The sequence below is a fragment of the Ostrea edulis genome, chromosome 4, assembly GCF_947568905.1.
Source record: "Ostrea edulis chromosome 4, xbOstEdul1.1, whole genome shotgun sequence".
Classification (NCBI taxonomy): Eukaryota; Metazoa; Mollusca; class Bivalvia; order Ostreida; family Ostreidae; genus Ostrea; species Ostrea edulis.
In genome coordinates this window covers 9,332,909-9,348,122 of record NC_079167.1, presented here as the reverse complement: position 1 = coordinate 9,348,122, position 15,214 = coordinate 9,332,909, and the positions used below count along the sequence as shown (strand labels likewise).

Below are 15,214 nucleotides of genomic sequence, written 5' to 3'. Positions count from 1 at the left end.
TAGGAACCAATGGACAAGAAAAGCTCAAATTACATGGCAGCTTCCTGACATAGTGCAGATCAAGTTGTTAAAATCATGGTCCCCGGGGATAGGGTGCAGCAACAATAGTGGATCAAAGTTTTACATGTGAATATATCTAGTGAAAATGTTTTAAAAAATTCTTCTCAAGAACCAATGGGCCAAAGAAGTTGAAACTTTAAATATGAAAGCTTCCTGACATAGTGCAGAAATCATGCCCTCCAGGAGTAGGATGGGGCCACTGTAGGGGATAAAAGTTTTACATGTGAATATTGGGAAAGTCTTCTTCTCAAAAACCACTGTGTCTGAAAATTCAAATTTACTTGGCAGTTTTCTGACATAGTGCAGATTCAAGTTTGTTAAAATCATGGCTCCAGGGGTGGGGCAACAATAGAGGATCAAAGTTTTACATGCAAATATGAATGGAAAAAAATCTTTGTGTCAAGTACCACTGTGCCAGAAAAGTTCAAATTTACTTGAGAGCTTCCTGATATAGAGTAGATCAAAGTTTGTGCAAATCATGGTCCCAGGGGGTAGGGTAGGGCCACAGTAGGGGATCAAAGTGTTGTATGCTGAATATATATAGGAAAAATCTTTTAAACTAGAGCTTTCATATTGTATATACATCCATTATGGAAAGACCTTTTTTTACGTGATCTTGTGACCTTGACCTGGAAGTTTGACCTTCTTTTGTTTATAGATAGTGTTTGATCTTTTGACCTTGGAATTTGACTTACTTTTGAAAAAAACCCTGACATATTCAATATCTCCTGAACTATTTAAGGTAGGGCTTTCATATTTTGTATATAGATTCTTTATGACAACACCTTATCATTTCGTGAAGTTTGACCTTAGAGTTTGACCTACTTTTTAAGTCTCTAACTTTTTCAATATCTCCTGAACTATTTATAATAATATAGATCTTTCGTATTATGTATATGGATTTGTTATGGCAATGCCTTTTATTTGATACTTTGACCTTGCGACCTTTAAATTTGACCTACTTTTAAGAAAAGGTAACCTGTTAAATATCTTCAGAACTATTCAGGTAGGGCTTTCGTGGTTTGTATATAGATTCTTTATAACAGGACCTTGTTATACAATTGTATTTGATCTTGTGACCTTGACCTACTTTCTTAAAAAATCTCACCTAAAAAAAACCCTGACATATTCAATATCTCCTGAACTATTTAAGGTAAAGCTTTTGTATTTTGTATATAGATTCTTTATGACAATACCTTGTTATACTTTAGTGTTTGACATTGTGATCATGACCTGGAAGTTTGACCTACTTTTAATGAAAATCTGACATATTCAATATCTTCTGAACTATTTGTGATAGAGGCATAGAACTTTCATATGTTGTATATAGATTTCTTTGGCAAGGTCTTTCATATCATGCCACGATCTATGACCTTGTGACCTTGGTCTTATCCAGAACAGCAAGATCATGTTAGTCATATTGGTGTTGAGGCATCTGCATGTGATGTGAATTCATTTTCAGTTATGTTGTGATCCTTTGGGGTTAGATTGGGGCCACAATATGGGGTCAAAATTTTCATTGGAAAATGGGATTGATGAAGAAAAAAATTTTTTAATTCACAACAGCCGAACAATGGCAGGGCCAAGGTGACTCAGGTGAGCGATGTGGTCCATAGGCCTCTTGTTTGATAATTCGAATACTGCAATTGTATACTGATAATGTAATGTGCTTACATGCAGTTTGATGTGTAAACTCAAAATTTACTGAGACTTGTCAAAATATTTTGGGACTCAACAAGCAAGTGCAGAAGTGCAAGAATCTAAAAGTAAAATTTTATAAAATTTATTAGAAAGGGGTCTGACTTCAAGACATTGAAGTTTGAAACATTTAAAGCCATTCATGTATATCAGGTTAGCATGATTTGTGTATTAACCAATTAGCTCATTAAGAAAGCATTAAGATTTGCAATCTGGGGGGTAGTGTGTTTGATACACCGTCGCACCACCAACCACTGACTTAACATCACTCTGCAGATTGAGTTCTATTGAAATCTATTTATTTTGATGACTTTCCCTTCAAAATGAGAAATTGGAAGGGAGGAGTGTAGTACAAGTGATAATACAACACACTTGCAAGTACATGTACTTACATTCTTTTAAAGGTCAAGTGTAATAAAAATAGATTTGAAAATAAAGTTTATAATTCATTAAAACCCGTTTTGAAAAGTTTATTGATGTGTTTATTTTTTTTTTAAATCCAGGTAAATGCGCAAAATACCTATTCCAAAATCGTTGTTTATAGAAACGAATGAAGGGATTGTCACCCTTTCTTATGGCGTCATCTGAGACAATTGTAGTTGTTTACGCCTGTATATCATCGTTTTAATTTCTGTGAAAAATTGCCAGTTTTAGCAACACCGTGGATAGTGACGATGAAATACCGTAGATACACTTTAGTTTAGGGATTCAACCTTTATAATATTTGTACCTACACCCGTTTCGAAACCATCAGATAGTAATATTTATATGATGTATACATTTATATGTTCGACAAATATCTCATTGGAATCTCATTTAGAAATTATTTACCGGGCCAGTCCATAGAAAATTGGGAATAATATTGGAAAAAAATGTTCTATCAAAAGATAACCTTTGTATTTTACACAATCGAGGCAAATCAAAATCAGACTTCATAGATACTCGCCGTATACTCTATTGTAGCGATTGTGAGCGTATTTAACTAGATTGACTCTCACGTTTGTATTTTTTTTATTATGGGATTTATTTGTATGAGATTGATCAGATTCAAATTATAATGTGTTTAGCAAGATATAAATTTAACTGAAAAATGCCTTTTTGAAAAAAGAACCAACAAAAGACAAAAGAAAAAAACTTATTGTGCACAACGTTATTTGTACCCCTCCCCCCCCCCCCCCCCTTTTTTTTTAAAAACAAGATCTACATGTAGATACAATATCATAAAATGTAAATTAGGCCTATTAGTACATGTAATTTCTTCACAACACACGTCAAATGCGAAATTGATATATTACGGCACAAAGTTAACGAATTGTAGCATTTTGAGGTGTGAAATTTTGCCTTAATGATTCATGATATATATGTAGCACATTAGGAATGTAGCATATTAGGAAAAGGAAAAACTTGTACTTGTTTTCATAATGAACTTGAAAAAAAAAAAAGCTTTGGAAATTGGACTGACCTCGCAATAAATAAGGTTTTATCAAAATGGGTTTTTAAAATTAAATTCATTTCCATTTTTACTATATTTTATTTTTTCAATATATATATAGTGAAGAAATGAAATGATGACGATGAGTCCCTTATAAATATAGTAAGAGTACGACAATATTCGAAAGATATTTCATTTAATAAAAGAAATAAAATCAATTCGAACTAGGTAATGGGTGACATTAATTTTTATGTGCAATCGCAAACCCATTGAATACAATGTCGCATTAAAGCATTCAGTGGTGGATGTAGAGAGGGGTGGATTGCGTGCATCCCCCCTTTTTGGGTTGAACTTTTTATATAATTAAAATACATCCCTCCACTTGTTTTGTAGGATGTCCAGTTAATCATCACTTTGCACTTTGTTTGGAGTCAAACAGGATGATGGAAACCTGATTCTCGTTAATTAAAGTGTCACTCACTGATCCTCGTGGCTTGTCACAAATCTCAGTGTCTCTTTTCAGTTTCAGTATCCAAATTCTTCGAAATTTAGTATCTTTTGAGAAAAGAAATATACTTAATCCCTGTCCCGATTTCACATTGCAGTTCAAAGCAGCGCATTGTACCATAAATACAGGACTTTTCTATGTAAACACTATAAAACCCTATCAATGCAGTCGAAAGTTGTCTCAGATGACGTCATAAGCTACGAGCGATAACTCACGTCACAACACATTTATCGATCGCTCAGGTAAAAGTTTGATAGCGCCGTGTAATTCACGCCAAGTGATTTTTATCAAAATTGCCATGGAAATTAATCCATAAGTGTACGACAGACATTTTTCTGTATAAAACTCAAGTTTTAGGAAAATCACCGTACTTGACCTTTAAGATTAGTACAAAATTTCACTTTTGGGGACATAATTGATAGAAATTATTAGATACCCCCACAGCTTACAGCACCACTCAGAAATCAGCTGACTCTGTAATATGATCCAGATCAAATTAAATTTACAATATAAATATTTTTTTAAGTATATTTAACAATAAATGAAATGATAATTCCCTGGGTGTTAACATTAGATTCATATTTACATTTCCAATGTTTTTGCCTTCAATGTCTTTTAAATACCAATTGTAATGATAGTCATTTCTTCATGAATGCAAGGAAGTTGTGAACAATGCCCATGTGAATCCTGTAGATATAGCCTGTCAATTTTAATAACTGGGAAACCCAACATAAATGAATGTAAAATGTAAGTATAAGAAATAAAGTTTCATTTGAAGACATTAACTACAATGCTTTGCATACTTTTCATGAAGTACTAACACGCATCATGATGTATGCTGACATGAAGCATTGCAGTTCATACTCTCATGTATTTTCAAAAGTGAAACATTTGGGTTTTTTTTTTTCTTTTTATGAAATAAAATATAGGTTTGACCTAGATCTTTAATATTTGGTTTGTGGGTATACCATAAGACAGCGTGTAGTATGCCATTTTTGATGACCTTTGACCTTAACCTTTTATGTAAAGACCAAATAATATAATTTTTGAGGCTTTTTTTTTTGGTCCGGACCATAACTTTTTTGTCTTTTGACATAGGCTTTTGATATTTGGTATATCGTAAGTTTAATTTACTATCATATGTTCACAACACTGTTGCTTGGTTGAAGCACATAAACATATAGGTGACTGTTATGTACTTTAACTCTTCATTCTCAACTTTAAAGATGATCACTAAAAATAAAAAAAAAAATTAACTATGGAAAATGGAAGAGGAGACATCAGTTTTAGTGTGCTAAAACAATTCTTCCTAATTTTATAGAGTATTTGTATGGATATTGAAGATGTGCATATGGCAAGGATTTTGATTTTGTTTTGTATGTTTTTTGGAAAAATAACAAGTTGTTGAACTTAAGTTTTGAGTAATTATTACGAAGTGGGTGCATGATTTGTTCGTCTAACTCCTCTCACAGTTTTTAAGCTAAGGCTTTTTAAAGAAATTGAAGATGTGTGCATAACTATTGCAAGGATTTTGATTCCCAACAGTTTTCTTTGATGTTTGAAAAAATTACAGGTTGTTGAGCTTTGGGAAATATTTTACACACAGAACTTTTTTATATTGCTGACCTTCATTTATTCATACATTGCAGAATAGTATTCACAGCTTGTTGATGGCTGATACTAAACTAAGTGAAGTTCAACAACGTGTGGCATTTTTGTCACATTTTGCTAATCAATGAAACAGTTGTAGAAAACAAACACCTTAATAAAAACATCCAGACATAAGCTTGTGATAGACATATTATGATATATCTTTTATCATGGTACATGTATTGTATAATGATAATGCCATTTGATAACTTATTACTATCTAATGATTGTATTCATAACTTAATACGTAATACCCAGCTATTATATTTGGTATCTTGTAAAACTGATATTGTATCATGTAGTTGATTAAGAAAATACGATAATGGCATAATTAAGAAATAAGAAAATATGATTAAGGCATAAATCATTGCATTTATTTAAACAATCAAATGCTTTCTTTGTTGTTTCTCTCGATGAAACACCAAGGAAAGACATTTCATTATTTATACTTTTTAGAAATATAAACTAGATTTATGTACTAAAATATTATGGTTGACCCATTTGTTAAGTTAAGCGGAACAGCCAATGCACCCTTTGACCTTGATGACGATCTATATATGGTAATGATTACGCAAATAGGTGGTACTAAAAAAATGGATCAAACTAGTTTGCAACAAACATGCATTCATTGTCTATGATGAAAGCAATGTCAATTTCAAAAGAAATATAAGAGAAAAGATTTAGTGAATGTAAAAATGTAAATATTGTATATTTATTTGTTGTGTCAAAGCCCCATATATTGATAACTCCCCCCCCCCCCCCCCCCCCCCCCCCCCCCCCCCCGAGTTATTTACCCTAATACTTAATTATGCAGACAGTACTTAAATTCTTCACATTTACACACTTGAATTTTTTAAAAACCAAAATACATGTGTCATCTGGTCTGACAGACCCCTTAATCCTTGTGCAATACAATGATATTGTGTAGTGTTAAATCTAGGATCTAGAGAGGGCGCACATATCATATGTTCAAAAAGGCACTTTTCGTCGCGGCAAGACAATTTCGGGGCACTTTCTTTGTATCATAGTATGATAGTAAGAGAATGATCATTTAGCCTCTTTAAAAGTTAATACCTGCTGTCTTGATTTTAAACTTTTCAATCAACCTTGTGAAATAAAGAACAATTGTTTATTGTTTATGGTGCAATTAAAAAGGGCATGGCGCGGCACCCTGCTAGTTTGCTTTAGATTTAACACTATATTGTGTAATATACTTTCACTTACTAGAGGGATATATTGCCATGTGTGTATTGATCTTGTTCCTAAGTTACATTCAGTATCAATGCATTGTCGCCAATAGTATCTCCAACTGAGAACCTCTTTCTACACAGTTTTAACACTTCTGATTTCTGATGGATAAAGTAACTCTGACGACAGGTCACCTTTTAGCCATAAGGAATCCTTGCTGACCAAAACGAATCAATAATAAATCGCAAATCTACCACAGTAAGGGTTGTCTATCCTTATTAAGGACTGAAGTGTGAGCACTCCATGAAGTATGCTGACGAGAAGTGTCACAGTTCATACCCTTATATATTTTAATAGATAAAATTAAAAATACACTGTAACATTTGAAAAATAGGCTAATGTCCCTAAATGTCCTGTAATTAAAGGAAATAAGGAAACTGACACTGAAAAATAATACTCGAAATATGATGATTACATATCATTTTTCATACTTTCAGTATTAACCAGCAAATATTGATATATTGAAAATAAAGCTTTCTGTTGTTGTTTTTTCTTTACTAGAGAGGGGCACAGATGGATCTCAAGCATCAGAAAATTGGGCAGTTTTGATGGAAGTGTGTGATATCATTAATGAAACAGATGAAGGGTGAGTGCTATTATAGTATATTGGGTAATGCTGGCCTCAGAATATTTAGAAAATTGATTTAAAAATGAGAAATAAGTGTGTTATGTCATCTTTATATATATTTTTTTTTTGATGGGGTTTCAATTTATGCAATTATCATTGCTTTTGATTAACATTATTTAGAAAAATTACTTGAAATATGGTAGTACATGTATAGCACCAGGTTACTTTTCAGACTTGATGCTCCTATCATTAAATGGTGGCTGAACATTAGTGAAACAATATCTCAATAAAGAGTCAGTTTATTCAATAAAAAATCAGTTCTTAAGAGTTCATACATACATATATGCATATTGATAATGCACTTTCACTGTCATGTGTACAGGTAATCAGAAATTAACACACTTTGATGCTTTTTGTGTTATACACCCTTGTCATTTAATTTAGCACATCATCTGATCCAGGTTGTGATGAGACGTCTAGTTCTTCATATTGATGAAGTGATGATGGACTATAACATTGTGCAAAAGGGCGAAAATAAGAGATGTTCTTAAATTTCATAGTGACTATTGGAAGCTTTCTGTTTATTTATAGTCCTAAAGATGCTGCCAGAGCAATTAGAAAGAGGTTATCACAAAATATGGGGAAGAACCATACAGCTGTCATGTACACCTTAACTGTGAGTGCTACTAACCAATATTCTCAAATTTCTTTGAAGTACACTTTATCTAATGCAGGTTTTTACCAAAAATGATAAATATTTCAGTGCCTAGAAACCTGTGTCAAGAACTGTGGCAGAAGATTTCACATACAGTTAGCAAGCAAAGACTTCATGTCTGACCTAATTAAAGTTATTGGTCCCAAGTATGATCCACCACAAGCTGTCCAAGAGAAAGTTCTTAGTCTTGTTCAGGTAATGAAAGAGTGCATGGGCTTTTTGTATTGATATTGCATTACTTTATTTTTATTTAAATTCTCTAATGAAATATGAATACAATCAATTTTGTCTTTGTATCAGACTTGGGCAGATGCATTTAGAGGAACACCAGAGCTGAAAGAGATAGACAAAGTATACCAAGACCTGAAGGCTAAAGGGATAGAATTTCCTATGACAGATCTTGACCACATGGCACCAATCCACACACCCGCCAGGGTAGGTCATATGCTTTGTTTGTTCATTAAAAAAAAAAAAACTGCATAAAAAATAGCCATCAAAATAGTGAAAAGGCAACAAAACATCAGCTTATGATGTCATACTGTCATTCTGGAGAAACGCCATGATTTGATTAAATTGAGCATAACAACCAAGTTGCATCAGGATTCTTGCACAAAATACACTTAATTTTGAAACAAAAGCATGGATGTTTGATTTGATAGGCAAATAAGGCCCATATCATGCCTAGTCCTTTGAGTAGGGTTGAGAAATGTATCACGTTTGATGTCTTGCACTCCAAATGACTGTAATATTAGAGAGAAAACTTATATTCTACATGTACATGTTTTCTTGTATGAAATAAGATTTGATCTTAAAAGCTTTGAAATATTGAGTTGAGGCATTTATCATATTATACAGTAATACATTCATCATATATACACTATTTCTTTCTAGTTTTCAAACTTTTGTGATGATAAAATTTGCTTTATATGAAACTCATATCTTTGTAAGCTCTCATGAGCTGAAAGCTCAAGTGAGCTTTTCTGATCACAATTTGTCTGGCATCAGTCTGTCCATCCATCTGTTCGTCCATAAACTTTTAACATTTTCAACTTCTTCTTAAGAACCACAGGGCTAATTTCAGCCAAACTTGCCTAAATGCATGCACGGGTGTAGAGGAAATGAAGTGCCACACCCCTTTTTAAAGTGGAGATGATAAAGAACTTTCAAAGTTTGCTGCTTCATTTAAAATTCTTCTTCTCAAAAACCACTTGGTCATTTTCAAATAAACTTGGCACAAATTATCCTTGGGTAAAGGGTAAATGAAGGGTCATGTCATGCTCTCTCCAAAGGGGAGATAATCAAGAAAATGCAAAAGTAGTGTGGGGTCATTTAAAAATCTTCTTCTCAAGAACCACTGGGCAAGAAAAGTTGAAACTTACTGTAAGCTTTCTGACATAGTGTAGATTCCAGTTTGTTCAAATCATGGCCCTCAAGGGTAGATGAGTCCTCAATAGGGGTTCAGTGTTTTACATGGGGATATAGAGAATAAATCTTGTGGAAAAAATGTTCTTTACAAGAACAATAGGCCATGATTACTCATATGGATATGCAAGCATCCCCAGGTAGTGCAGATTTGTTCAAATTGTGGTCCCCGGGGTAGTGTGAGGCCATGATTGGGAATCAAAGTTTTACATAGGAATTTATAGGGAAACTATTTAAAAACCTTTCTTTTGGGACCAAAATTTTTGACCTTGTAACCTTGACTTTGGATTTTGACCTACTTTTAAGAAAAGTTTACCCAGGCAATATCCTTCAAACTATTTAAGATTGGGCTTTCATATTTTTGTAAATTGGTTCCTTATGGCAAGACCTTACATTTCATACCATGATTTTTTATCATGTGACATTGTATCATAGTTATTTCATGAACTGTTGGGGCCACAATATGGGGTCATAATTTTTCATGGGAATGAAAATTGCAAGAAAGCTTTTAAAAATCACAATAGCTGAACAACATCAGGGCCAAGGTGACTCATGTGAGCGATATGACCCATGGACCTCTTGTTTGATTTAAAAATTTAAGTTTGTTATTGTGTTTGTAGAGCACAGCTGAAATGGATCCTGGATTAAGTCGATTGAGACCTTCAACCAGAGCAGTGAGTATCAGTCGTAATTACTGAACATTAGATAGCACATTGTCGTTAGCCATATTTACTGAACAGTAGATAGCACATTGTCACTAGCCATATTTACTGAACAGTAGATAGCACATTGTCACTTGCCATATTTACTGAACAGTAGATAGCACATTGTCACTAGCCACATTTACTGAACAGTAGATAGCACATTGTCACTAGCCACATTTACTGAACAGTAGATAGCACATTGTCACTAGCCACATTTACTGAACAGTAGATAGCACATTGTCACTAGCCATATTTACTGAACAGTAGATAGCACATTGTCACTAGCCACATTTACTGAACAGTATATAGCACATTGTCACTAGCCACATTTACTGAACAGTAGATAGCACATTGTCACTAGCCACATTCACTGAACAGTAGATAGCACATTGTCACTAGCCATATTTACTGAGTCCATGAGTACCTACCCTACCTCAAACCATGGCTGTGTGATCAGCAAACCCCTAAATTTTCATGAAATTTATGAAATGACACAATCATTTATTGACCAATTACAGTCACAATGAAAGATTTCCATATTTCAGTGGCTGCACCCATAGGTAAAATGTGTAGCGTTTGTTTACAAATAACAACCAAAAAAGATCACTCTTCTAGAGGCAAGTCAAGTAAATGGCTATATATTAGATGAAAGCCGGCTTAACAACAGGGGCTATGCTTACAGATTCCGCATCAATAAACTTCATTTGATTGGCTTTTGTGTCAGTTTTTCCGAATTGGCAATCCTCATATATTATTCTGCTACAAGCCATGTGATTATCTCCAGGTTTTGTTTTTCATCCATGAAAAATTAAAGGTTGATATATGAACATAGATATTCATAAAGTCTAGGGCTTTCTTAATCATACAACCACGGCTATGATGTAGTGTGAACGGAGACAATAGGCGTGGTTTGTGACAAAGTAGATAGCAATGATTCTTCATCATTTTATACATGTACTATAATGAGATGGTGTTAAGCAAGATTGATATTGTTTTTTATTCTAAGGATGTTAACTTACTCGGATAGCCTACTCGAATACTAAGAGACTTTATTCAAGCAATAGTTAAGTACTCGGTAAAAAAACAAAAGGACTGACGGGGTGCAAGGGTACCTAAGTCATCAGTACATTTCACCATTTATCCATCATGTGATCTTTTAAAGTATGTCCAAACAGTGGATTCTGGAGGCTTGTTTACAGACCGACATCCAAACTTAAATGATTTATTTTAACATGAACGAATTAAAGGGACTGGTTCATGATTTTTGATAAAAATATCTTTCATTTTTGATGGTAAATATCAAAAATATAACTCATTTAATATTGACAGCCAAAATTTTGACCTTCTGAATGCAAGAATAAAAGCAATATTTTAGCCTTAAATCTGTGTTACATGTATGTAAACAAAGACTTGAGTCTTTTTATGTACACAAACAAACAAGTGAAATATTGATTTTGTAATATAAAGCATCTTCATTTTACATAATCACAAATTTTAACTTTAGATGACACATTTACCCCCAAAATGCTTGAAATGTGAAAGTTATGATAAACTTGAATCGATATCCATTACTTTTGAAAATTTCGTAAACAATAACTTACCGCAATCTTTATTTACAAAACAAATAATAAACTCTCTAAAATGAGCTTCTGTGATATTGTTTAACTTTAATTTTTATGTGAACTCTTTTAAACACATTAGACAGTAGATTTTCATCATTAAAAGTGAAAAAGAAAATTTTGGGGGAAATCGTGAATCAGCCCCTTTAAAACCGGTTTGACATTACCCTTACACCCAAGCGTTTAGAATTTATTAAAATTACTAAAAAGGCTATTTTGAACGAATAATTGACTACTGGTATGAAAAATTTAGTCGATGATCAGTATGACCGAGCGATAGTCGAGCACTCATTGGCATCCCAAATATATAAATATATACAGTAAAATATCTGTATCTCGAATATGGTTTATCTCGAATACCCCGCTTGAGTCGAAGTCGACCGCTGGTCCCGGCCGTGTTCCCTATATAAATGATTTAAAAAACTCCGGATATTTCGAACATGGTAATCTCGAATACCCCGCTTATGTCGAAGTATTTTCAAGGTCCAATGCCCTAAATTCACCTGGTTTATTCTAAGTGCAGTCAATTTTCCGCTCTGCTTACCATACCTGGCGTCGTTAAGTCACACATTCACGCCCCCGGCTACACAAATTGACTGCTAATCCACGTTCGCCTTTTCCAGGTAGACCCAGGTCGCAATAATTGGTTTAACAGCTTGGGTAATTAGTGAAGCCTTCCCAACATTACAGAGCTTCTGAAGTCCGCCGCCAATTATGACCTAACACGCCCGATTCCAGGGACGGTGTTTTGAATGATACACGCTATATCATTAACATGTGGTTTAGATAAACGCACTAAATTGTCGAAGTGCGCTTGAAAAAAAGTAATGCCCATAATAACGAGAACGCATTTAATATACGCTTCATCACTAAAACTAGAACAGAGAAAGCATGAAAATCTTCAAAGTGAACTGAAATCAAACAATTTGGATCACAGTAGCATATAAATAGAGACCCATGAAATTTTCAGCATTCGATAAAATGTCTCAAGACCTCCATTACGCTGTTCTTCGGGGACTAAGATCTAGATGCTGTCAGAAAAGTTCATTGAATAAAACATTGTAGAACATTTTTCAAACGTCTGAATTTTTCGTATCTTTGTAGTATTGTATAAAATAGCATGCGTATTAGTTGTACTTAATAAGATATTGCATTTAATAAACATAAAAAGTTCTTTTTAAAAATCCATCTTTTTTGTTTCTTACATGATAAGTTCTTTCACTACAACGCAATAGCTACATCCCAGTCGAGCCTGGACATCAGTCAGTAAGCATACACATTTGCTCGATCATCTTAATTTTGAAACACATTATGAATTCAATGGGATGTTTATAGATATGGGAAAAAACCCCGAAATGTTTGTCTTTGAAATTCCACAATATTAATTTATCAACTTGCATTAAACTATAAGAAACGGAAACGGGGTTGTTGTTTATGATGCAAATACCATACTATGCATCCAATATCCTCCCAAAAAATATTCAAGATAGATTTTGGATATCTCGAACCCCCTGATATCTCAAACTTTTTTCAAAGTCCCTCAGACTTCGAGATAGAGATATTTTACTGTATATATATATATAGAGAGAGAGAGAGAGAGAGAGTGAGAGAGAGAGATATTTTACTGTGTGTGTGTGTATATATATATATATATATATATATATATATATATATATATATTTATTATTACCTCCTAAAGTGTCCATGGATATGGAAGAAAGCATTTTGAATGTTGACTTTTGCAGATTTTTTGAGTGATTCTCTGAATCTGGTATTCCAATGATTTTTTTGTGTAGAATCACAAATTTACAGAAATACCTTCACCAATACAAAGAATTGTAAAACAAGTTTTGATTATACCCCCATCGTATTTCTATTTTTGATAGTTATTTGGTTGGGAACATTTTCCATGTTACAATGTATACATTTCTTACAGAGCAAATATATAGTCAACACAAACTCACAAGATGAGGTCAGGCTTTTTGTTGTATATTTTATTGTTACATGTATCTGTTAGCTTGCCTGAGCCAGAGGTTCAGGTGAGCTTTTTTGATTGCAATTGATCCAAAAGTTTTCAGGTTTTCACTTCTCCAGAGCCAGCCCACTGAGCCATTTTTCAACCAAACTTAATACATATTATCCTTAAGTAAATTTCAATTCACTCAAGTTTAGTGCCAAACCTTATCCCTGGGATAGATGATTAAGTAATTGTAAAATCTGGGCAGATCTCTGGAAATATTCTCACATACTGTACCGCTAAGCAAGAAATTCTCAAACTTGTATGAATTTTCATTTGGTATGTAGTGTTCATTCAAATGTGTTCAAACTATAACCTCTGCACCTCTCTGGTGCTCTAATATCACAAAGTCCAAAACTATGGATTTATAGAAAAGTTCTACATGTATGAAAAAATTATCCTACAATCTTATGAAAAGCAACGTCATTGGTTAAACTGTTATATAAAGCATTTTCACATGTGTTTTAGTCATATTATTTCAATTTATAACCCCCCTCCCCCCACATACACACACTTACTTACGGCAAAGATGGGCTACAAAAGGAGTCCTATAGCTTGTGCTACATAGGAAAAACCTCCAAAACAAATTGAAATTGTATTCCCATGGTATGGAGCTACTTTAAAAATTGCATTTTAGGAATCTTCAGAAGAAAATGACAGAGATAAACTTTAATCAAATAGTTATAGATCTCCAGGAATTTAGATCCAAGTGTGATTTCATGTTAAATCAATTAATGGTGCATATCTTTGTAAAGCAAAAACAAATTAGCAAAGTGGCACTTGTAAACATTGTTACCCATGTTTTTTTGTTGTTTTTTTTAGGTGTGTTTTTTTGTTTGCTTAACTGACTTCAAAAGGTTTATGCAGTAGAGTTGGATGAATGATGCAATATGTTAATTTCTGCCAAAAGTATTGCATTGACATTTCAGCAAGATTCAACACCTTTGTATATACATAAACATGTATTTAGGAAAAAAAAAAGTCATCAATTATTGAATTATCATACCCTAAAGAAAGAAAGTTGGGTATATTGTTGTTACCCTGGTTCGTCCATTTGTCTGTCACACTTTCTACTACTTCAAACTCTTCTTTATAAGTAGTATCCAAATAATTTTTATGGATATGATAGGAAGTGTCTTGTAGATGTGCAATAAGGTTTTGGAATTTTCAAATTTATCCTGGGGGCCAAATGGGGGTGAAAGAAAAAATGATGGCTTTCTAAACAAACCTCTTACATTTTATGCAGTAGCTAAATCAACTTTTGGAGGATGATTTGTGCATGGTGTCCTGTAGATGTGTAATAAGGATTTGGAATTTTAATTTTCATCATGGGGGCCATTTAGAGGTTGAAAATGATATTTTCTCCAAGCACTTTGTGCCCAGAACTCCTCTTACAATTTATGCAAAAACCAAATCACTTTTGAAGGTGATTGAAGGAGGGGAGGGAGAGGGCTAATCGGGGTCAAAAACTTTGTTTTCTCCAAACACCTGGTTCCCAGAACTCCTCTTATAATTTATGAAATAGCCAAATTATCTTTTGGAAGATGATTGAATGTGTCCTATAGATGTGCAA

General features: G+C 33.5%; 1 protein-coding gene across 4 annotated transcripts in view; it reads left to right on the top strand.

Moving 5' to 3' along the window:
- The window catches only part of LOC125670981 (target of Myb1 membrane trafficking protein-like), a 37,197-nt gene that overhangs the window by 5,165 nt on the left and 16,818 nt on the right, over nt 1-15,214 (top strand). For all 4 annotated transcript variants that reach the window (XM_056161904.1, XM_048906452.2, XM_048906451.2 and 1 more), the window contains exons 2-6: nt 7,098-7,182; nt 7,756-7,840; nt 7,928-8,074; nt 8,180-8,314; nt 9,922-9,975. In XM_056161904.1, the coding sequence (XP_056017879.1) occupies nt 7,145-7,182; nt 7,756-7,840; nt 7,928-8,074; nt 8,180-8,314; nt 9,922-9,975 (459 nt within the window). In that variant the 5' untranslated portion in view covers nt 7,098-7,144. The remainder of the gene's footprint in view (nt 1-7,097; nt 7,183-7,755; nt 7,841-7,927; nt 8,075-8,179; nt 8,315-9,921; nt 9,976-15,214) is intronic.